The sequence below is a fragment of the Vulpes vulpes genome, chromosome 10, assembly GCF_048418805.1.
Source record: "Vulpes vulpes isolate BD-2025 chromosome 10, VulVul3, whole genome shotgun sequence".
Taxonomy (NCBI): Eukaryota; Metazoa; Chordata; class Mammalia; order Carnivora; family Canidae; genus Vulpes; species Vulpes vulpes.
In genome coordinates, this window is record NC_132789.1 from 41150270 (window position 1) to 41174108 (window position 23839).

Sequence of the window (23839 nt, forward strand, 5' to 3'; positions counted from 1 at the left end):
TGCTGCACGGCATGTCATCAGCCAACAGCCCCCAGCTGCTGTCACTTGGCTCCATTGTGACTTTTGGGAAGCAGACGGATGGCAGGGTCTCCATGGGCTGCTCCCGGTTGGTGACTGGGCACCATGGAGAGACCAGAGCTGTCTCTGCTCGCACAGGGACTCCCCTGATGGGTAATCTCTACTCCGGGCTTGACCAAGACCTTGTCAGAGCTGCAGGGCAGTCTGAGCTCTTCTGGCGTAATCTCCCCTCCTGCCCCGTCTCCTTCACAGGTGTCGGGCCTCCATGGAGCTCAGAGGCTCTTCCCACTTACTCCTGCTCCCTCCCCCGATCCCTCCCCAGTAAATCTGTACCTCTACATCACCTCAGCACCTGCCTCCTGGAAGACCTGAGCCAACACACCCTCTGTGGGCCACAGGGCCACTCAACCCAGTGGGGCCCTGCAGGCCTGAGCCCATTATCACTTCCCAGCTCTGAACTCCAAAAGGGAATTAGGGGTAGCAGGCAAAAGGGACTTGGGGCCTTAGCCTGGGGTGGGAGCCCTGAGTTCTAAATGCAGTCTTTACTGCTAATTTCTTTTGCCTGGACTTTAGTTTTCCCCATCTGTACAGTGTGGTTTTGGCTTGGCTGCCCTGGGTGGGGGGAAGGGACACAGTGGCTGTTTCCTGGGTGTAAGAAATGCTTTGGCAGCTGGGAAGGACTAAGCTGCTATTTCCTCCTGTTAAGACCAGACCAGTAGAGATGGGTAGGAAGCTCCACCTGGTAGCATCAGGGTGAGGGCCAGGCCGAGAGCCATGTCCTGATTATACTCTGACACCCGCAAGTTGTGGACGCCCTGCCTGGGCTCCTGAGCATGGCCATCAGCCCCAGGAAGGCAGCTTCCTGAGAGCCTCATCGGGGAGGTAAATAGACATCGGGGAGCGCTGTTTGGGAAGATCAGCCTGCCGTAGAGGGAATCATAGGACCACAGAGAGGCAGTGCCAGTGCCCAAGGGAGGCTGGACAGGCTTCTTGGACAGGGACTCATCTGCTGGGTTCTGAAGACTCAGTAGGAGTTTTCTGGATAGAGAAAGGAAAGGGCTTTCAAGCTGGACAGGATATGGACTCAGAATTATGAACCTATGTTATGTGTTCTAAAACATATGAGAAAGGGCAGGACCGGGATGGAGGTCAGGGGAGTGGTGAAAGAGGGAGCTGTGCCTGGACCATGAAGGCTCTTCATCAAGGGTCAAGATGTTATAGCCTCCATATTACACTTAGGAGATAGCTGCTTGTCTTATTTCCCTTTTACAGATGAGGAAACTGAGGCTCTGGAGATGGCAAGGGGCTCTGATGGGAATGCACTGGGCTTGGGAGTGAGAGGCCAAGCCATCCTCCCCTTACTGGGTGGGCTTTCCCCCAGCCCGACTCCCCACGGCCATGAGACTTCAGGGAGCATAGCCTCCTCGGCTCCTCTCCAACCCCAGTGTCCTTGTCCTGCTGACATCATGCGCACATGGAAGAGAAATTTGTGGAGATTCCAGAGGCCAGAGTGTGGGAACCAGGACAGATGCCGCTGGCGCCGCCCCAGGGCTGAGACTCCTCTGGAGCCTCAGGCGCTGCCCAGGAGGCTCTGGAATGTGTCTGAGGCCTCTGGCTTCCTCCACTGCAGGCCACCCCCCAGGGGCTGGGAAAGAAAGGGAGGCTCTGATCACCCAGGCCGCCATCCTGGACTTCTGCAGCCTGGGGGGGTGGGGGGGGTTGGCCTTGGGCTGCCTGCACACAGGGGCGCTGGACCAGTCCAGCCAGTGTGCCCTCAGGGACCCCAAGCTGGGACCACTGGACCCCCATAGAGGGAGCATGAATGCTTCAGCCCAGGAACAGAGAAAGGGACCAAATGGATACTGTCCACCACCATCCTTCGAGAAGGAGGTCAGGCGTGTGTGTGTGTGTGTGTGTGTGTGTGTGTAGTGGATGGACCAACAGACACAGACAGATGGTCCCACCCCCCACCCCCGCGTGGCCCCAGGGGTAGCCGCGCACTGCCTGTTCTGCACATGTGGCTCTCAGCAGCTGCACATTCTGTCAGGGACCAGCTGTGGTGGCAGCTGTGGAGGTGGAGAGTGAGCGCTGATAGGTCCCAGGGGAGCAGGGGAGGAGGGCAAGGGGAGGACAGGAAGGGCCTGGGACGAGCAGGGGTCAGGGAGGGGGTGAGGCGAGGAGGCTCAGATGGTTCTCAGGACCGAGCAGCAGGCAGGAAAGTGGTGATGGGGATGCTTGACATCTGGGCTGGGAGCCCTGTGCGTGGGGGCCTCGGCACAGAGAGCCCGGGGAGGCCCAGGCAGGCCCAGCACACCCTGCTGGATCTTGGAACATCAGTACACCAATAAGAATAGAAGGAGAAAGCCTCTGGGCCGTCGGATATATGGGTCCAAAGCTCAGGAAAAAAGCTCGTCTCTGTTAGATACGAATTTGGGGACCATTGGCTTATAGGAGGTAAAACCCCAGAAGCAGGTGACTCGTCCTGGGAGGAAATGCACGGAGATAGAGACGTAGCCCCAGTGCTGACATTGCCAAGCGAACACCAGGCTCTGTTCTATGCATCTTACCTCATTGAACCCTCACAACCAGCCTAGGCAGTGAGTAGCTTCGTTATCATCCTATTTCACAGATAAGCAAACCGAGGTACAGAAAGGCCTCACCTCCTGCCTCACTGCGAGACTCGAGGGATGTTTCTGCCCCTCTGTGGGTCTCGGTGTCCCCCAGACACAAAGCAGGGAGGCAAGGCCCTACAGAGGGGAGACTGAGTGGCACCTGGGTGCTCCAGCCCTCCCTCCTTACCATCTCCCCGCCAAGCCCTGGCTCAGGATCACGCCCACTGGGACTCTGCTGTTTGCCAAGGAGCCAGTCATCACCTCCTCTACAAAGAAGGTAGAGGACCTCAGGAGCCCCCCAGATCCCCTCTCCATCACTAGACACCCTGCCAATATTTACCAAACACCCACTAAGTGCCATACATTGCTAGGCACTGGAGAGGTGACGGTGAGCAAACCTGACCTGGGTCCTACCTTTATGTCCCAGAGCCTGACAAAAATTACCATCCAGCTAGCAATTCCCAACTGCCACCCTCTCCTTTGGGAGCCCCCTCCCCAGATACCATCACCCCCCAATAGTCAGGGGCTCGGTGCCTGGCCCAGCAGAGGTCTCATGCAACCCAACTAATTGGAGGCCGGGCCATGTCCACTCAGGAATCTGCATACCAGCCCCGAGAGGAGATGGGGGGACTGCTGCTGGAGACCAGACATTGAGCTGGAGCTGAAACCTGCTTCTGGAAATCTCCCTGCTTGCTCTGCTCTGGGGTAAGGGGACCGGGGGTATGGGGAGAGTAGAGGTGCCCTCTCTGCCTCGTTGCCTTTGGACTACTCCTGGGCTCCCCAGGGCTCACCCTTCTGCCTACTACTGACCCCCCTGAGTCACAAGCAAATTCTCCTGAGGCCTTGTGGGGGGCTCTCTTACTTCTTCTTCAAAACTGCCTCTATACCCCTCTGGCACTTGCTGATCCCGGCCCCTGCCTTGCCTCCTCCATTCATGCCAAGGCCTCTGTGACTTTGTGATTGCATATCTTCCTCCGAGTCTCAGGACTGGTGACCGAGGGCTCGTTCTTGGCCTTCTCTGGCCTTGGCCCCTCGGCCTGATTTTCTCCTTCTTCCCAGAGTTTCTCTGGCTGTTGTTCCCCAGGGCTCTATCCTGGGTCTCTTCCTCTCGCTTTGCTTCAGTCTCTACTCCAGTCCAGACCTCTCTCCGACTCCTCCTCCTGGGTTTCCATGGGTCTCTCAAACAGAATGGCCACACTAGTGCCTGGCACCTTCACCCCCTCAAGTTACCCAGATGGGAATCCAGCATCCCTTGGGTTTGTTCCTTCCTCTTCCCCCTCAAAGCCAGTACCTACTGCCTGGCCTAACGCAGGAGCCTACCTCACACTAATGCAGGATGCAGTGGCTACCAGTGTGGATTCGGGCACCAGCCTCCCTGTGTAGAATCCCAGCTCTACCCCTTACTGGCTGTGTGACCTTGGGGGAAGTTACTTAACTTCCCTGTGCCTCAATAAGATGGGACTGTAACAGAAAGTCATAATAACCTCGATTATTGGGATTGGGGTGAGGTTTATTAAATGAGTTAATAGATGTCAAAATACAACGTATGGTGCCTGGACTATGGTGAGTGTAATAAAATTTTGTTATCATCATCATCATTATTTATTTTATAAATATTGTAGGATGTGCACCATGTGCTGGGCACTTTCCTAGGTATGAAGGGACATGGTCGTGAACAACAAAAATGATTCCTACCTCCAGGAACTTCACAGTCAAGATGGAAGCCTTTTCATAAAAGTTCTTGCTGCTGGATTCATACCCCACTCTTTCCCATCTTGAAGCAAAATGAAAACAAAAGCAAGCAAACCCTGGATGCTACATCTCCCTCCAGCTATTGCCCAAGCTTAATCTTCCGCCAACCAGTATTTATTTGTTGCAACGTACTACATGCCAGGCACTGTGCTGGGCCCTGGAGAGTCAGCCTTAAACCAAAGGGACCCATCTCTGCCCTCAATGGGTTTATCGTCTGGTTGGGGACACGGACAATAAACAAAAACATCAACATACATAATATATACATAATATAATGTCCATGATATTAATAGATGCTGTAAAGTAAGAGAGAAAGACCACAGAGCTACTGTGGGGATTGGTGGCTATTTTGTTTTATTTTATTTTTAAAGATTTTATTTATTTATGGGACACCTGGGTGGCTCAGCAGTTAAGTGCCTACCTTCAGCCCAGGGTGCGATCCTGGAGTCCCGGGATCGAGTCCCATATCAGGCCCCCTGCATGGATCCTGCTTCTCCCTCTGCCTGTGTCTCTGCCTCTCTCTCTGTGTCTCTCATGAATGAATAAATAAAATATATTTTTTAAGATTTTAAAGGTTTAAAAAAATATTTTATTTATTTATTCATGAGACACACCCAGGTGCCCCTTGGTGGCTATTTTAGACAGGAGGTTAGGAGGGGCATCTCTGAGGATGGCATATTTGAGCAAAGTCCAGAATGGAGTGAGGTATCTAAGAAGATGTGGAGGAAGAGGGGTCCAGGAAGGGGGAACAACAAATGTAAAGCCCCGTGGTAGCAACAAACATGAATCGTGATGGAATGGCAGGAAGGCTCTAGTGGCTGAGTGACCAAGGCAGGGCCAGGGGCCAGCGCTTAGGGTGACCATGCACATCCCAATGCCTTTGGGCTGTCCCAGCATAGTCATTACTATTGCCTCCTTTCGCTCTCAGGGGCGCCCCAGGTTTAGATGACAAGTTATGTAGTCACCCTACGTAGAGACTATGGCTGGCAGTTGGCATTTTATTCCAAATGTGATGGCAAACCTATGGATGGTTTGGAGCAGGAAGTGACATGAGTTGACTGATATTTTAAATGATCATGACCAAGTACTTGAAACACTCTTCTGGCTGCTGTAACGCCCCCCCTTGAGCCTCCTTCACCTCCCTGGCTGTTCCTTCTCAGTGTCCTCTGACACCTCTTTCTCTCCCACTCAACACCTAATGTTGGGGTTTCCCTAGGCCAGGGGTTTTCAGCCAGCAGTGGTTTCTCCTCTAGGGGGACATATAATCTAAGGACACTTTTAAGTGGGGCAAGTACTACTGGCATTCAGTGAGTAGAGAGGCCAAGGATGCTGCTGAATATCCTACAATGCACAGAACAGCTCCCACAGTAAAGAATCTTCCAGCCCCACATGTGCTGAGGTTAAGAAACTGAACTAGATTAGCACTATTCAAAAGAAATACAAGAGTTGCATATACAAAAATTTTTCTAGTAGCCACATCAAAAAAAAGAAGTTAATTTTAACAATATTTTATTTAATCCAATATGTACAAAGTATTATCATCTTAACATGTTAATCAATAATAAGAATATCAATGAAGGGTGGCTGGGTGGTTCAGTCAGCTAAGTGTCTGCCTTCAGCTCAGGTCATGATCACGGGGTTCGGGGATCGAGCCCCTCATCAGCCCCTCATTCTCCCTTTCTTTCTCTCTCTCTGCCTGCCCCTCCCTCTGCTGTGTTCCCTCTGTCAAAATAATAAAATAAAATAAAATATATCAATAAGATTTCTTTCCTTTCTACCTTCCTTCTCTCTCTCTCTCTCTCTTTTTCTAAAATTTATTTATTTATGATAGTCACAGAGAGAGAGAGAGGGGGGGGCAGAGACACAGGCAGAGGGAGAAGCAGGCTCCATGCACCAGGAGCCCGATGTGGGACTCGATCGTGCCCTGGGCCAAAGGCAGGCGCCAAACCACTGCGCCACCCAGGGATCCCTCTCTCTCTCTCTCTTTCAATTCTGGTGTGACTTCACACTCGCTACACTCAGCAGTTTAGACCAGCCACATTTCAAGTGCTTAGTAGCTGTGTGTATCTCATGGCTCTGGTATTGATGGCATAGCTCTAGGCTCAGTACTGGGTAAGAGAGCCTAATGTTCAAGAGCTATACAAGGTAATAAAGCCTAATGGTTTGGTTCTGGAACCCAATTGTCTTGTGGAATTCCAGGCCTTCCATTTAACTTCCTGTCCTTTTTTTTTTAAAAAAAGATTTATTTATTTATTTTAGAGAGAGAGAGAATACAAGCAGGGGTAGAGGCGAGAGAGAGACAGAGAGAGAGAGAGAGAGAGAATCTCAAGCAGACTCCCCACTGAGCATAGAGCCTGATGCAGGGGCTCTATCCCAGGACCCTGAGATCACAACCTGAGCCAAAATTAAGAATCAGATTCTCAGCAGTTGAGCCACCCAGGAGCCCCTATTCCTTGTCCATTATTTTAGGTAGAGTTACTCCACCTCTCAGTGTCTTCATTTCTCATTTGTAAGATGGGAATGATATAATATTACTACTTTATAGAGCTGTCCTGAATTAAATGAGTTAATACTCACAAAACATTTTCAGGGGTAATAAGCACCCACCTGTTAACTGTTTAGCTAGACCCCTCCTCTGTCTCCATCCACACTTACTCTCTGGGTAATCTGTCTACCCCCGTAGTTTTAAGTGCCACCTATTACCTAATGACTTCCAGATTTAAATATCCAGGGATCCCTGGGTGGCGCAGCGGTTTGGCGCCTGCCTTTGGCCCAGGGCGCGATCCTGGAGACCCGGGATCGAATCCCACATCGGGCTCCCAGTGCATGGAGCCTGTGTCTCTGCCTCTCTCTCTATCTCTCTGTGACTATCATAAATAAATAAAAATTAAAAAAAAATAAATATCCAGCTTACACCTTTTCTGCACTCCAGTTCCCCTGTTTAACTGTGCATCCCATTTTGATGACCTGGGGCATCTCACATGAACATGCCCCTCACCTTCCCCTGCAAATCTGCTCCACTGCCAGGCCTTGCCATCTGAGTCATTACACAGGGCAGGTATCTGGTGGCATCTTTGATTTTTGTCTTTCCAGGGAGCGCATGCATTGTGCAACTTCTGTGTTGGTTGAGATTGCCACTCCACTGGTCTGTGCCCATAGTAGGTGTGTGAGTGCTACGGGCATATGGGATGAGTGCACCCACGTATCAGAGCGTGTATGTGTGAGTTTTACTTGGCCTTGTCTGTGGACATGTGGGGGAAAGGGGCAGAGGAATGTTATTTCACACTACTGTAAGCAAGTGTCCCCAAGCAGGTCTTGAAACTGCAGTTATTCTCAGATGACCAACCGTATTCTCCCAAGTGAAGGGGTGGCTTCCTCTGTGTCCTGGTGGGCAGATGAAGGGGACAGACTTCTTTGGGGTCTGACCCACCACATCAAGACCTTCCCCTGTCCTCCCGGCCCTTATGGTCCATCTTCCAGGCTGCTCCCATTCTGCTTCCTTCTGAGCCCTAGATGCCTCCCTGAGGTACTGGGCCAGGAGGATGGCTGGTGAATCCCTGAGAATCTTCCTTGAGTCTCCCTTCCCAGCTGGAGTCCCCCCATCCAGTGAACAGCTTGGTCTGTTGTGTGAGGGGACCCAGGAAGGGAGTCTTACCCCTTCCCCATCCCCTTTTTTGAGGCTTTGCCACAGCTTTGGGAATGGAGCCCTCTCCTGTGTCCTTGCCCACCCAGGTCAGCACCGCCTCTGGTAACCGGGAACTGATTCCCAGGGACACCCGCCACCCCCATCACCCAGTCTGGTTCTCTTGGCCAGAGCGGCGGTGCTGCGGCTACTCCAGCCGTCCCCTGGGGGGGATGATAGCCGCCTCTCTCATGTCGGAGTCTTTCCTGTCCCCTCCAACACACACGCAATTCCACATGCTTCGGACCCCTATGGGAAAAGCTGCTGGGGGACTCTTGTCAAGGATCAGGCCACGGCCACCCCCACCAACCTCACCAAACCCAATGTGTCTGCCTCCCCCAGAACCCCAGGAGGCAGGAGCTGGCCCCCTCGATCCTTGCAGAAATTGGGGCATCGCGGGGCCGGGGCGGCGCCCCCATAGACCCGGGCGAACCGGGGACAGACGGGGACCCCTGGCTTCCCCAGCGGTGGGGGGGAGCATCCAAGGGCACCTGCCCAAGGCCACCCAGCGCGCGGCGGCCAGGGCGGCGGAGCGGAGCCGGACCTCCCAGCCGTCGGAGGGGGCGGTGACCGCCCGGGGCCTTCCCACGGCTCGGCCTGCGCGTCACCGCGGGGGCGAGGGGGCGCCGGGGCGCCGGGGGCTGCGGCGCAGGAGAGGGCCCTGGGAAAGGGGGCGGGGCCGGGGCGGGGCCGGGCGGGGCCGGGGCGGGGCCCAGCTTCCCGGCCGGGAGCCCGCACGGTCCCGCGGAGACCCAGAGCCTGCGCTCGCCATGAAGCGGCCAAGGGAGCCCAGCGGCTCTGACAGCGAGTCCGACGGACCCATCGACGTGGGCCGCGAGGGCGAGCTGAGGTGAGGGCGGGGACGGGGTACCGGGAGTGCCCGGACGGGTTCGGGGGGGCCGGGGACTAGTCCTCCCCAGGGCCTCAGGAGATGCAGGTGTGGGCGACGGCCCGCAGGTGTGTGTGGGTGGGGGTGGGAGGGGGGAGTGGGGGGCGGGAGGGCAGCGTGGGCCACCACTCGCACGAGAGCCTGGATCCTCTGCGCCCTGGGCCACTTAGGCTCAGGGGCCCGGGATGGAAGTGGAGTTCAGCTCTGGGGTCTCACTCCCAGTTGGTGACCGTCTTTCTATAGATGAGCCAGGTGGAGGCTATTGGGGAGGAGTTTTCCCTGAAGATCTTAGGAAACCCCCTGTCCGGAATCCGCTGAGAAAGCGGAATAGCCGTACTTTCTCTGTTCTACCCTAGCTTGGGTGCACTGTCCATGGAGTACACAAAAGGGGGAAGAAAAACCTCCCCTCCCTTGAGCCAACTGGACTTTGGAATTAAGGTTTTGGTACCAAAGAAAATAATAGCTGACTTTCAGTGCAGGGGCCTAGACTCCAATTCCAACACTCTTTCTAACGCACACCCTGCTGCCAGCGTCTTTCAGCTCTTGGTAAATAATTCGACTTGCTTCAAGTCTGTACAACAAACTCCGCTGGTACAGTTCTGCTACTTCACCCAGTTCTGTGAGCAATCTAAGCGTCACTTTCCTCATCGGTGAAATGGGTATAAATAACAGAACTGATCTCATAGGTTTATTGGGAAAATCTAATAAGATGATGTATGTCACAGGGTTAGCACATAGCAAATGTTTAATTCATGTCAGGCACCCAACATGTGATACTCAGAGCCCTGAAAGAGCAGCAAGGACTGAGTGGGAGTCTGCGGGGCTGAGTCCCAGCCCCAAATCTGTCAGCAACTCACCATGTAGGCATTGGGACATTGCTTTCTCTTTCAGAGCCCGTTTCCTCATCAATAAAATAAAAGGAGGACATGGAGTGGGAAAGACAGGGGGCTATCTGATCTCCCTAGTTCATCCAAACCTGACTTTCCAGAACAGATTTGAAAGGGGGATTCGGCTCATTCTTAGGGATGTTTTTGAGGAGATTTCATAATTTCAATGACTCCAGTTTTCTGAGACCAGGAGGAGATCCTACCTCAATCACAAATCCTAGTAAAATGCCACCAGCTTCCAAGTATTTATAGCTTATAACAGGAGATGAGGCAATAGGTATCCCCCCTGCATCTTGTACATTAATTAGTTTTGGGGGTATATAATACAATTCCCCATGCAACTTATTAGCATTCTTAAATGGTTTAGCAGAAACTTCTATTTAGAGAGGCAATTCTCTGAGTCTGAGCCTGCTAGGAGCAGGGGAAGCGCCTAGCACCACGTGCTGGTGGTGGAGGGGGGCTCTCAAATTCAATGTCATTGGGTCTTCATCAATCAGAGGCACAAAGCTGATGCCAGAGAGCTGGCTCTGTCTTCCAAGAATTTGTAGTTCAGCCAGTGACCTGCCAGGTCAAAGACCATGGCAAAGGATGGAAGATGGAAGGGGAGACAGATTGTGGGCTGTGAGGGCACCGAAGCAGGGAGAGGTCACTTACAACCAAAGGCATCAGGGAGGGCTTCTTGAAGGTGGAGGCATTTGGGCAATGGCATAAAGGATCAGTGGGCAGATTTTTCCCATACAGCATTTTGTCCATTTAGCCGAGCCCATTTTTAGAGACTGTCTAGATTCTTAGAGGAGCAGACCCTCTCAGAGCAGAGAAAGCCGTTGGACATCTGGCAGAGGCTGACTTATAGACCCCTCTTTGTAGCACTCACCAAAGGGCCCTCCCCCCCCCCCCCCCCCAGCAGACATCAATGCTTCAATTCAGGGCGTGCTGAACGATGCCTGCTGTGGCCCAGACCCTGGGCTGGGTGTGGGGGGCCCAGATGTATCCTGCTAAGCCTCTGCCCTCAGGGAACTCTCAGAGAAGAAGAGCTTCATGTACAAAGAAAGCCAGATAAACAGTGGCAAGGGCCACAGGACTGGGGCAGCCGGCCTCCCTGGGGTCAGAGGCAGGGCGCAAATCCCCCACACTCAGAGATGTGAGAATAAGGAGCAGGGCATGTTCCATTGTCACTGTGGGCATCTGCCTGGTGGTGGCATCTTGGCCCATATGAGAAAATCACCCACAGATCTCCTATCTGAACCCAGCCCCCCTCTGACAAATGCTGGGTCCCAACTGAGAGTACAGCCTCTCTCTCCCCTCCCCTTCTGTGAACATTCAGTGAACACCTGTCATGTGTCAGGCACTGGGTGGAGATCTGTGGGTCTTTCCTACAGGATTTAAGGCACATGGTGGCCTTTGAAGTCAGATAGACCTGAGTTTGAGTCTCACTACCATTAACTTGGGCATTTCTGAACTTGAGTTTTCTCCCTTATAAAACAAGGATGCTAATACCTACCTCACAGAGTGAGCCTTCCATGAGGAAATAAATGTACCTAAAGTGCACAGCTCCCTGATGTAGCCCAAGGTAATTTCCAACAAGTGCTGCTCTTGAAGGGGTCACCATTCAGTGGGAGGGTGTTATGGTCACAAGGCAGCATGGTCTAATGAAAAGACTAGAAGCCCAAAGACTTGACTTGCTGGGCACGATTCTTAACTCTTTGTGTCTCTGTCACTCCATCTATCAAATGATTATTTTTTCCTAATGTGAAATAGCCTCAATAATACTTAATTCACAGGGCCGTTGTGCAATAAAGGAGACAAGTAAATGTGGAAGTACTGTCTAGAACAAGGAGTACTGGCTATGTGATGATTTGGGGTGCACTGGGAAGAGCACTGGATTAAAAGTCAGTAGACTTGGCTCCAATTCTGGAATTTCCTCTAATTTGCTGTGTGGCCTGGAACAGACCCTTCCCCTCTCAGTTTCTTTATTTTACAAATGGGCTCAGCACTCCTGAAAACCCTTCATTGGGAATACCATGATTTTGTCTTTGGTTCATGCAAAATGAGTGGGGTCATCTGCAAGGGTTCCATGGGGGGAGTCCCTAAGGGGGAGCCTGAGGATGAGTGCTGAGAGCAGTCAGGACTGGCAGCCAGACCACCTAGAAAGCTGCCTCCCCCCAAAGAGACCTCCCCAGAAATCTGGCTAGGGACCACTCGAAGCCCATGGGGCAGATCTTGGTGGTCGGCATATCTTCTCTGGGTCTGTGAAGGTGTGCCTTATTTTCAGACTCTCAGACAAGAAGCTCTCACACCTCCCCCCAGTGTCAGGGCCAGATCACAGCCTGGAAGTGAGCTCTGGTTGAGCTCTTGGGAGCTTTAAGGATAAGGGGACTGGAGGGCTATTCAGACAGACAGGAAATAGGAATTAGGAGGGAAAACAATGCTGAATTTGGAGCCAGAAGACATGGATTCCCATGCCGGCTTTGCTCCTCAGCAGCTGTGTAGGCTGGGCAAGCTGCCTTGAGTCTCCAAGCCTCAGCATCCTCATCTGTAAAATGGGGTTTTTGTTAGGCTCCGAGGAAGGAAATATGCGCAGCAATGCCAAGACAACTGTGGAATGAGGTTTGCCTGTGAGATATGGGAGTCAGAAAAGAGGGATAATAGTGCAGAGAACAAGTGACCAGAAGAATAGAAAAAGGGATAGCAAAGCCACCATGCCCTGCAAGGAGTGCGTCAGCCTCCAACAGATAGTCCCCGAGGAGGGATCAGGCTGAGGGGCAGTGACGTGTGCAGTGCTAACCCAATACCCCTAGAGACTCCTTATCCAGCCCGGGGCGGGGGACAAAGGCCATGTTTTAGTATCCCTTGGCTCTTGGGGCTTGTCCTGAGTGTAGCTTTGTAAACAAGCTGCCCTACAGATCTCAGGATCTGGCCATCTGAGCCCTGGGCCTAGCTCGCTGCACCATCCCTCTCAGGAGCTTCATAGGCCTCTTAACAGTCCTTCTCATCCAGGTGTTTGGAAGGAGATATCCCTTTCCAGATGTAGCTGGACAAATCCAGGGACACAGCAGTGGGATTTGATCACTGTTGATGTGGACTCTCCGGTAACCTTCTCTCTCTCTTTGAGCAGTTAATGAAAATGATCTAACCTCTCATGCCAAGAGGGTAGTCACATAGGCTGGGACCCTCCCGGTGAGCCACAGAGGCCCCCATTCCACAAAGGCCTAGGAGGTAGGAGGTAGCTTTTGTGGTGTCACTTCTCTGTTCCTCAGTGATGCCAAAGATGGGACAGGAGGAGGGAGCTCAACATGGGCCCTGCTGTGCTCCAAGCACTTGCTGGGTGCTGGGGCTACAGTGGTAAATGAGACAGACAGACATGGTTCGTGACCTCAGGGAACTTACACACTTGGTGGAGAGAGAGACATTAGTCAAATAATCATATAAATAAAAAACAAAAATATAAAGATAAAACAACAAATGGGTATACATGCTATGAACGCAGGATGCTAGGAGAGGGTAGAGCAGGGGCTATTTAGTGGGAGGGGGAATGTCAGAAAAGGCCCCCCCCTAGGAAGGTGACAGTTGAGTTGAGATCTATATGGTGGTAGAAAGTACTAGGCAAAGAGGCTGGGACTAGGTGGGTAGACAGGCTGCACCAGAGAATTCTAGGCGAGGGAAATAGTGTGTGCAACCACACGAAGAACTTAGTGCATTCATAGGCTGGAGCACAAAGAGCAAAGGTGATTGGAGTCTAGGAGGTGACAGGAGCCAGCTGGGCCACCTGAAAGATGGCGGCCTTGATCCTTAAAGCATGGGGAAGGCCCTAGGAAGTTTTAAGAGATAGACAAAATCAGATGTGCGCGTTTAAATGATCACTGTGCCTGTTTGTAGGGGTTTGGGAAAGGGGTGCAAAGGGACCCAGCAATAGACTCTTGCAGCTGTCCAGGTGAGAGATGATAGAGGTTTAGTCCTCTGGGCAGCAGTGGAAATAAGCAGGACAGAGGTGAGATGTATCTTAGACATGGAATGGGCAGGTCTGGATGAGGTGGGTGAGGACAGAAGAGGACCCAAAAGTAGTGGTAGCCAGGTGGCCCCGTGGAACTGAGAGAAGGAATGCTTTGGCTGAGATGGGGGCCCAGGGGAGAGACCAGGGGTGGCAGTGGAGGTGGAGGCAAGCTCATGGGTCCCTGTTCAGATGTGTGGCATCTTGCATTCTGAAGCAGCAGGGGAGTCTTGTCTAAAGTTATTTGTTGGTAGGGCATGGCCCCCTGGGAGCTGTGTGGACGGCTGGGGCCTGGCTGCCGCCTGCAGTCCAGCCCTGGAGCGGGGTGGGGGCCTCCGGGGTGCTGGCCGGGTGAATGGCCCTCAGTGCCACCCTGCGAATCCCTTCCACTCTGGGAGAACCTCTGAAGCAGGAACCGTTAGCGGGGCGAGGGCTGGGCTGGAGATTTCATTCCGGTCAGTCTGGGCAGGAAAGCCCCCCCCCCCCGCCCCCCGGGGCTGCGCCTGGGTGATGGGGACTCCGGGTGCGAGCAAAGCCGGGGGCCAGGCCTGGGGGGGGGGGCCGCGATGCGGGGCTGGGGCCTGGGGGGCCGGGGCGGCGGCCCGAGGGTCCGAGGGGGCCTGTGACCCAGATGCGCCCCCCCCCCCCCGCCGGGCCGCGCTGCGTGGGAGGAGGCGGCAGCTGCCGGCGGGGCGGAGGGCGGCGGCGGGCGCGCCCGGCCCGTGGGAAGCGGCGGCATCTGCTCTTTCCACGCTCTTCCCAGCGGCTCCCTCTGAAACCCAACCCGCCGGCCCGGCCCCGCCGCCGCCGCCCGTGCCCTCGCCCGCCCCGCCCGGGATCGGGTTGCAGGAGCGCGGCGGCCGGCTGCGGTTCCCCGACGCCCGCGGCGAGGGGCAGGGGCAGGGGCAGGGGCGGCGAGGGACAGGGGCGGGGTGGGGGGGCGAGGGGCAAGGGGCAGGGGTGAGGGCCGGCAGGCCAAGAGCCCAGCCCACCCACCCTGGGGTGGGACACTGAGTGCAGGGGAGACTTAGAGGGGGGAGCGATGGGCCCCCACCCACGCCTGCCCTGCGCTGCTTCCCTGCCTGGGAGCCTGGGAGTACCCCGCAGCCCCATGGCCCTGGGTGTGGTTGGGGGGAGACCACGACCTGCCCAAGAGGGGACTGTGCCCGCCCACATCCCAGTGTCCTCCAAGGTCAGCCCAGGCCAAGGAGATGGTCCCTGAGCTCTGAAAAATCAGCCTTTCTCTTCTTCTGCAGCCAGATGGCCAGGCCGCTGTCCACCCCCAGCCCTTCACAGATGCAAGCCAGGAAGAAACGCAGAGGGGTGAGTGATTGTTCCAGCAGAGCTGCCCAACGGATCTTTGCCCTGAGTCCCCAGAGGCCTGGCCTGGAGAACCCTGGTCAGAAACATCACCCCCATCTAGACTGACTCCGAGTGCAAATCCTGACTCCGCCAGTGGCCAGCAGAGAGACTTTGCACAAGTCCCTTAACCTTTCTGTGCCTCATTTCTTCAACTGTGTACCTGAACCAATGAGCATGCCTACCTCACAGGGCTGTTTTGAAGATTAAATGAATTAATGTAATACACTCAGGACAACACCTGACACACAGCCCTTTCCCCTCATCTCTCCCAGTGAGCCCAGAACTTACATTTCCTCTGGGGTGTGCTGCGGGATGGAGGAAGGGGTCAGAAGAAAGCGGTTTCCCAGCTGGGTCTTGGCCACCTCATCCCAGTGCCACCTCTGCCCCCAGGATGCCACTGTGCTTCTGCCCTGGGTGTCCAAAGACCTGGAATGTGGCAGACACCAGCCCTGCCCCTCACTTAGACAAACCACTTCCTTCCAGCTCCCGTCTTTATCTGTAAAAATGGGGGGGGGGGGGTCATAACGTCTGCCCTGCTATCAGCATTCTGCTCCTAGTAGGTGAGGTGAGAATGAGGTCGTGTGAATGAGAGGCCTTCCCAGCTGGAAGCAATGCCTCTTCCCAACCCAGCCACTGAAGGGGTCATCTTGGCCTGCAGGCATCTCCAGGGCCTGCTGCAGGGCTATGGCCAGTGTCCCTGTTCTTTTTTTTTTATTATTAATTTTTAAAAAGATTTTATTTATTTATTCATGAGAGACACACACAGAGAGAAAGAGGCAGAGACACAGGCAGAGGGAGAAGCAGGCTCCATGGGTCTCCAGGGTCACACCCAGGGCTAAAGGCAGCGCTAAACCGCTGAGCCACCTGGGCTGCCCCAGTGTCCCTGTTCTCATTGCTCAGTCCCCTGCTTGTACCTATGGCTAATTATTTGGAATGTCACTCCTACAGACCAAGACAAGAGATCCGAATTCCACCCCCAGCTTTGTGCCTCCCTGCTGTGTGTGACCCTAATTGAGCAAGTCACCACCCCTCTCTGAGCCTCAGTATCCTCCTCCATAAAGTCAGAACAGATTTCTCTCCCTCACAAAAATATGATGAGGGAAGGTATGAGTCAGTGTCCATCAAAGCCCATTGGAAGCTGGCGAAGAGCCCGCGAGTAAATTCCTGTCGTTGTGTTACAGATCATAGAGAAGCGGCGCCGGGACCGCATCAACAGCAGCCTTTCTGAGTTGCGGCGCTTGGTCCCCACCGCTTTTGAGAAACAGGTATGTGACATTCCTGACCGCGCTGGAGGAAACTCCATGCAAGTGGCAGATAAGGTCCATTCTGCGTGGCAGGCGTATTGATTGGGAGCAGCTGCCTGAAGTGCTGGTGCCCCGTTTGCTAATACCGGTCACTGGCTAGGGAGAAAGGGAATGGAAAGTGGTGTTTACCCTGGTGTCTCACATGTGGTGGCTTTAGGTCCATCATCCCACGGAAAGGAACTCTCAAAATGATCCCAAAGGTAGGGATGATCATGCCTGTTGCCCAAGTAAGGAAACTGAGCATGGCCCAGCCGTGGCCTAGGCCTGGTACCTGCCCTCAGGAGCTCGAGTGGAGAGTCTGACTCTCAGGTTTCACCTGCGAGACCAGGGTGCTAGAGGCATAGCAGACATTGCTCGAGAGAGAGAATAGAGGAAGAGCAAGTGCTTTGGGGCTAAGACGATGAGCTAGGTCTTGGGTGTGGTGAGTGTGAGGTCAGATTCCCAGGAAAGCTGGTCTAGGAGGCGGTGGGTACGCAGAGTGGCATTCTGGTGATGGTACACAGAAGCCACGGAGGTAGCTGAGACCTCCCGGGGAGAATGTGCCGAGTGAGGAAAGGGAGCCAGCACCCACTGGGGAGCAGCCCCAATTTAAGGGACAGGCAAAGCAAGGTGAATGAAGAAGCCAGAAAAAGCGGTGTCGTGGAAGTCCAGGGAAGGAGGGGTTTCGGGGAAGGATGCTCAGCAGTGCGGTGGGCATGCAGACTAAAATGGGAGCGAAGAGAATCTGTTCGTTTGGGAGATGTTGGCGGAAGCAGAAACCCAACTGCAGGCAGAGGTGGGGTGGGAGGAAGACGGGGACATTGAGGCGATAAGGGCTGATGACACCACAGGGAGGTGAGTGAGAAGCCCGCTGGAGGCCTTCACTCTCTGTCTTTTGTACACACAGGGCTCCTCCAAGCTGGAGAAGGCTGAGGTCCTGCAGATGACAGTGGATCACTTGAAAATGCTCCACGCCACTGGTGGGACAGGTACCGATGCTCTTCTCTCCCAGGAGTCATTCATGAAACAAATACTTGGGGGCGAGGCCCTGCGGGGCCACTAGTGAGCAAAGTAGCCGTGGTCCCTGCCCTCCCGGAGCCCACGGTCTGTGGTGGGGCTGGAGCAGGGCCCAGGAGCAGCAGTCACATAGCTTGTCTCCTCTCTCAGCATTGCCCTCTCCACTGGCAGTGTCCCCATTGGTCCCAACCGTGTCCTCAACTCCGCTCCTTCTAGCTTTAGCCCTTGGAGGAACTCTGTCCCTGTGTGGGGTCCCCCACCTTAGTCCCCACCCTCCTCAAGCATTAGCCTGAATGAACTCATTCTCACTGGGATCCCCGTTGAAACCCTGGGAGGGGCCTGCCTGAGTTGTTTAGCCACAGCCGTCCAGTGGTGTGCCTTCTGAGCTGGTGCTGGGGTCACACTGTGTCCTGAGCAGCGCTGGGATCACGTGTCGTGCTCACGGTTGAAGATCTGTAGTGGGATCGTAGTAGAACACAAATGTTAACTCGTGCCGTTATTTTGAGCTGGTCTGTTATAGTGAAGTCATGAAACTATGGCTTTAAAAAGACTTCGGGACAGATGGAAATTCTGTGTACATGGAGCCTCGCTGTATATTTTGGTGATTTCACAATTGAGAAATCTTGAAAGCGCCACAGACCTAGGCCACAAAGACCAAAGTCCTGAAACCTTAACTTGGCCACCTTTGGAGGGGGCAGGTGCATTTCAAGTGACCCAGCCTGGTGCCTCTCAGGCTTCAGTGAGCCGCAGTATCGTCCTGGGACAGACAGCCCTGGGGCGCACCCCAGAGATTCTGAGCCAGGAGGCCTGGCCTGGAGTTTAGGAATTTGCAAGTTTAGCAAGCACGCCCGATGACCCTGATGCAGGTGGTCACTTTGAGAACTTCTGCCAAAGGAATGCGTGGCCAACAGTGAAAACTTCTGATTCTAATCAACCAGCGGGAGAGATCTTTCCAACTACATGTACGGTTATCCGGTTCAAAGAAAAATAGTGACTAATATTTTGGCCAGCATTTTATAGTTTCAAAGTGCTTCCACCAATGTTATCTCATCTGATTCTGACAAGAATCTTGAGGCTGGGGGTTGTTGGCATCACCCTTCTCTTGCCAAGAGCTAACGGGAGGACAGGCCTGTGGCTTAGAGCACTGGCTTTGGGTTAGAATCCTGAATTGAATTGATTCGAATCCCATGAATTGTGGATTTGGTTCTATTACTTGCTTACTTGCTAGCTTTGTGGCCTTTGACAAAGGATTTAACTTCTCTATGCCTCAGTGTTCTCATCTCTGAAATGGGAATAATGATAGGATTATTTTCCTGGGAATTAAATCAGATCATGCAAATTGAGTACTTCCTAGGAACTCAGAAAATGTTTTTTGGAAAAGAGTAGCAAACGCAAAAACTGAAGGGATTTATTCCAAGTCACATAGCTAAGTATTCAGCAGAGTGAGGCCTTGCCTGTCCCTCTGTGGGAGCTTCAGCCATGAACCAGGGACCAGATATTTGCTGCCAGAGTCATGAGGCCAGTGCCCATGGAGGCTGTTCTGTCTTTTTTATTTTTTTAAGATTTTATTTATTTATTCATGCAAGACACACAGAGAGAGGCAGAGACACCTGCAGAGGGAGAAGCGGGCTCCCTGTGGGGAGCCCAATTTGGGACTCGATCCCGGGACCCCAGGATCAGGACCTGAGCCAAAGGCACTCAACCACTGAGCCACCCAGGTGCCCCCTATTCTGTCTTTGCACAAAAGGTGGCTTTGGAGAGGGGCAGGTGGAAAGGCAGCAAGAACGAAATACCTCGGTGGACAATCCATCGGGTCAGACCTCACTGACACCAACCTGAGGAGCCCAGCCTGATGGCGGCAGCTGGGGACCAGAGTGGGGTCCTGCTTTCCTGACTGCCCTCAGGCTAGCGGACAAACTCAGATGCCAACAGGAGCCACACCAGTGGTATGCGGTTGACCCTTGAACAACACAGATTTGAATAGTGCCAGTCTGCTTACACGCAGTTTTTGACCTAAGTGGAAACATTTTTGGAGATTTGCAACTGTTTGAAAAAAAAATTGCTGGGATGCCTGGGTGGCTCAGCAGTTGGGCATCTGCCTTCGCCTCAGGGTGTGATCCCAGGATCCGGGATCAAGTCCCACATCGATATTACTATATCAAAACTTCCTCACACAAACACAGACCACACACATGGTGCCAATTGCAGTGGAGAGAAGTGTAAATGGAGAGATGCAGTCTAATCCTAACGGCCTAAAGTTAACCGTAGTCTATACCTACTGTACTACAGTGATAATTTCCTAGCCCCCTCCTGATGCTATTGGGGTGAGCTCGGGTGCTGCGAGTATCTGCTTAAGACGCTGTGTGGCCCTCCTCATCTCCCCCTGAGCCCTTTGTCTCCCCAGTAAATTGCTATCACAGTAAAAAGTGATCTCTGGTGGTTCTCACTACTAGTTTTTTGGGGAGGAGTAAAAAATTTCCTCGGTTTTCAATTGTGCTGGGGGAGGATCAGTGCCCCCAGCCCCCATGTTGTTCAAGGGTCAGGTGTAAATGATGGCTAACCTTGAGTTCATGGACTATTTCTGGGCACTGTTGCATTCAATCTCACTCTCACCGCCCTGGTGCAACCATCATTACCATACGCCCATCTGACAGTCAGGGAAATTGAGGCTTCAAGATGTGTCCACAGTCGGGCAGCTGGTTAGGTGGCAGGGCTGGGATTTGAACTCAGCTCTCCTGGCCTCCAGAGACCTCAGGCTTCAATGTGACACTGTGTCGCCTTCTCTGAGGAGAGCCCCAGCTCTGATTGCTCTGATGGCTGAAGCCGCCACCTCCCACCATCCACCCCTGCCAGCAGGCAGGGTTGCTCTACACTTCCGCAGGCACAGGCCTTTCACACCTGGCAAGCGTCCGCTTAAATGACATCTTGGTCGCCAAGTTTTTCTCTGCATTGATCATGAATTTCGATGAAAACGATACTCTAGGGATCCCTGGGTGGCGCAGCGGTTTAGCGCCTGCCTTTGGCCCCCAGGGCGCGATCCTGGAGACCCGGGATCGAATCCCACGTTGGGCTCCCGGTGCATGGAGCCTGCTTCTCCCTCTGCCTGTGTCTCTGCCTCTCTCTCTCTCTCTGTGTGTGACTACCATAAATAAAAAAAAATTAAAAAAAAAAAAAGAAAAAAAAGAAAACGATACTCTAGATTTGATCATGCCTCGGAGTTCAGGGAATTCATTTGATCCTCACTATGCACCCCCTCTAGCCCAGGTAGGGGTGACTATTCCCACTTTACAGATGTGGAGACTGGGGCTCAGAGAGGTGAGGTGGGTGGCATGCCCAAGGCCACATGGGTGTGACCCCAGGATCAGCACTTGCCCCCCACCTGGCAGGCCCTCATCACGCCTCGCTTTGCAGGATTCTTTGATGCCCGGGCCCTGGCGGTGGACTTCCGGAGCATCGGTTTTCGGGAGTGCCTCACCGAGGTCATCAGGTACCTGGGGGTCCTGGAAGGGCCGAGCAGCCGTGCAGACCCCGTCCGGATTCGTCTTCTCTCACATCTCAACAGCTACGCAGCCGAGATGGAGCCTGCTCCCACTCCCACTGGCCCCCTGGCCTTCCCTGCCTGGCCCTGGTCCTTCTTCCATAGCTGTCCTGGGCTGTCAGCCCCGAGCAACCAGCTCACCATCCTGGGAAGAGTGCCCGGTCCCATCCTCCCCAGCGCCTCCTCTCTGGCTTACCCCATCCCAGCGCTCCGAACCCCTCCTGTGCGCAGAGCCGCGGGCGCCGTCCTGCCAGCCCGGAGGAATTTGCTGCCCAGTCGAGGGGCATCTTCCACGCGGAGGGCCCGCCCCCTGGAGAGGCCAGCTGCCCCCCTGCCCGTGGCACCCAGCATCAGGGCTGCCAGGAGCAACCATGTGGCACCCCTCCTACGATCTTCTTCCCCTGTGCCCCCTGGCATCGTGGGGTCCCCCACTTATGTGGCCGTTCCTGCCACCAGGCCCTCTTCCCCGGGGGCAGCTGGGAGGCCAGGAGTGCTCTGCCCCTCCTGGGTCTCTGAAATCACTGAAATCGGGGCTTTCTGACCTGGTTTCTCCCCAGGCGTGAGGAGGGTTCTTTTTCCAGGAGCTCTAAAAACAAGTGCTGTCTCCTGCCCTGCTCCCTGGCCTGGCTCACCTATCTGTGAAGGCACCTTCCTCACCCATCAGAGGCCCCTTTCCCCTCGGCCCATCTCCCCTCCTGGTTGCCCGGCCCGGCTTGTCGACCCAGCTCTCCTGGAGCTCTTCCGATCTCTGAAGCCTGGTCTCATTCCTTACTTGGGACAAACAAGTCCTAGGAGAGCCCCCACAAGCTTTGCCCAGACTCTCTCCTGCCCCTGCACATGGGGGGCAGCAGGCATGAACCTAAGGACTGGGAACAGGGCTTCAGGCAGGCTGCTTGCCTGGAGAGCTCAGAACCCAGCCTGGGCAGTGATTGACTGGTGCAGCCTTCCCAGGCCCCAGGGCCTGAACCTAGTGTCTGCCTCACTTCCGGAGACAGCAACCAGGCAGGGGCCGCAGAGCAGTCTCTGGGGAACCCCGTCTGCCCCTGCCCACCCCATGGCAGCGACCACAGGACGGGCCCCCGCTGTGCACCACACCCAAGGCCCGGGGTTAGGGGCCCAGGAGGGCCTGCTCGGGCCATCTTCCTCACTGCAGACACCTACCCTCCAGCTGACACACAGTTCCCTGCATAGAGACAGGAGGTTTCCGGGCAGCAATTAGGCTCTAACACAGGGCGTCCTTAACCACTGGGCCTGAGACGGTGCTCCCGGACAAGAGCCAGGATTGAGCAGAGAACCCAGCTCCCTGCCTCTCGCACCGTCGCCATCCTCCAGATGCACGGTCCCTGTTTGGGTGCACGGCGCGGAGGGTCAGGTTCCCATGTGATGACGCCCTGAGAGGAGCCCCCTTGGGACTCAGCCCCAGACGTCTGTGCTGCCTGGTTTCCATCCGGCTCACAGAGCCCAGACTGTGGGACAGCCAAGGGCTGTCCGGCTGGACAAAAATAACCGCAAGGAGGGGCGAGAGGAAGGACAGTCAGAGGCGGCTCTCGGCCCTTCAAGGTCACACGGTGGGTCAAGGGCCTGAGATCCTGTTCCCCCAGGATGCTACGCAGCCGGCTCCACTCGGAGGCCGTTTCATGACCCGGGCCCTGGCCGCTTCTCCTCTAGCAGAGGGAACAAATGGTGGCCTGGCGACCATTCCCAGTGGGACAGTGGAGACTGGACGAGATTGGGGCAGACCCGGGACTGACGTTCAGCTGGGCCAGTGTTGCCAGACCAGTTGTTAAAATGTAGAACCACTTTTGTGCTTGTTGGCAAATATCTGCTTTTCTTGAGCACCTCTAAGGCCCCCCCCCCACCCCGTGTGGCTTCCTCCTGGGACCCTGTGCTGATTGATGACCGCTGGGCCTACCCAAGGCCGTGGCATCCTCCAGCTGGCGATTCCTCTGTGCTTATTCGCGCTGGTTATTAAATACTTCTTTCGAATGTCACCCCTGGGAAGGTGCTTTCAGCCCCGCCCTTTGATGGAACTACCCTCCCCAGAGACTAAATTGAGGAGGAGGTCCTTGGGCTCAGAAATAGAATTTGCGAAAACCCTAGGGGGAAAGGGCCCTTTTTGGAGAAATGGGGCAGAGGGCAGAGATCACTTAAATGACCCAGAAATCTCTTTTGAAAAGGCAAATTCCTCCAGGAGGCATGAAGAGCTAGCGTATCCTTTGCACAGTGTTTGTTTGATCAGATATCTGTCCTCCCGGAGGCATCTGAGATGTGCAGCAGCGGGGAGAGAGGGCATCATTTCAGGGAGTGGGTCCCCGGCCACGAGTGTTCCTGGGGGAGGCGGACAGGGAGGGCAGGGCAAGTCAGCAGGCTCCCAGGGGTTGGCAGAGGAGGTGGCATGAAGCAGAGCCTGACCAATTTGGCAACTTCACAGGCTGAGAATATGGGAAACCCATATCCATGTTTCTAGGACCCAATTCCAGAAGAATCTGTTGACCCCCACTGAACGAGGTGGAAATGGACCAGGACTTTCAGCATATGAGTTGATCTTGGGTTCATTCTCCTTAAGAGATGGTGGTGGGGGTCGGGGGTGGGGGGTGATGATGTATTTGTTTTTGTGGTTGAGGACTTGTGTATCCTTTGTTTCTATTCCCAAGTCTTTCTGGTGTCCCCGACTCCTACCCCCTTTCTGGGGCTGTAGCAGGCATCCAATAAAGTTGTTTTAGTTCTTCTAAAAACCTCTGGAAGATTCTACTTCTTAATATCTCTGGAGTACATCCACTTCTCTCTGAACTCACGCCTATCACCGTGGTC

At 54.3% G+C, this 23839-nt stretch overlaps 1 protein-coding gene across 2 annotated transcripts; it reads left to right on the forward strand.

Annotated features, from left to right (window-relative positions):
* The first annotated feature begins 8751 nt into the window (after positions 1 to 8751).
* On the forward strand, positions 8752 to 23763 carry HEYL (hes related family bHLH transcription factor with YRPW motif like). 2 transcript variants are annotated; one of them, XM_025983701.2, is made up of 5 exons: positions 8752 to 8914; positions 15085 to 15151; positions 16372 to 16455; positions 17381 to 17462; positions 20902 to 23763. In XM_025983701.2, the coding sequence occupies exons 1-5, from the start codon at positions 8835 to 8837 to the stop codon at positions 21567 to 21569; spliced, it is 981 nt and encodes a 326-aa protein (XP_025839486.1). In that variant the 5' UTR covers positions 8752 to 8834; the 3' UTR covers positions 21570 to 23763. The 2 variants fall into 2 exon arrangements, with proteins under 2 accessions (XP_025839486.1, XP_072579827.1); XM_072723726.1 differs by having other exon boundaries at positions 8757 to 8914; positions 15089 to 15151.
* The last annotated feature ends 76 nt before the right edge of the window (positions 23764 to 23839 follow it).

Coding starts and splice junctions, on each gene's coding strand:
- HEYL (XM_025983701.2), top strand. CDS start 8,835: ATGAAGCGGCCAAGGGAGCCCAGCGGCTCTGACAGCGAGTCCGACGGA. Junction 15,152..16,371: donor CCAGGAAGAAACGCAGAGGG/GTGAGTGATTGT, acceptor GTTGTGTTACAG/ATCATAGAGAAGCGGCGCCG. Junction 17,463..20,901: donor CCACGCCACTGGTGGGACAG/GTACCGATGCTC, acceptor CTCGCTTTGCAG/GATTCTTTGATGCCCGGGCC.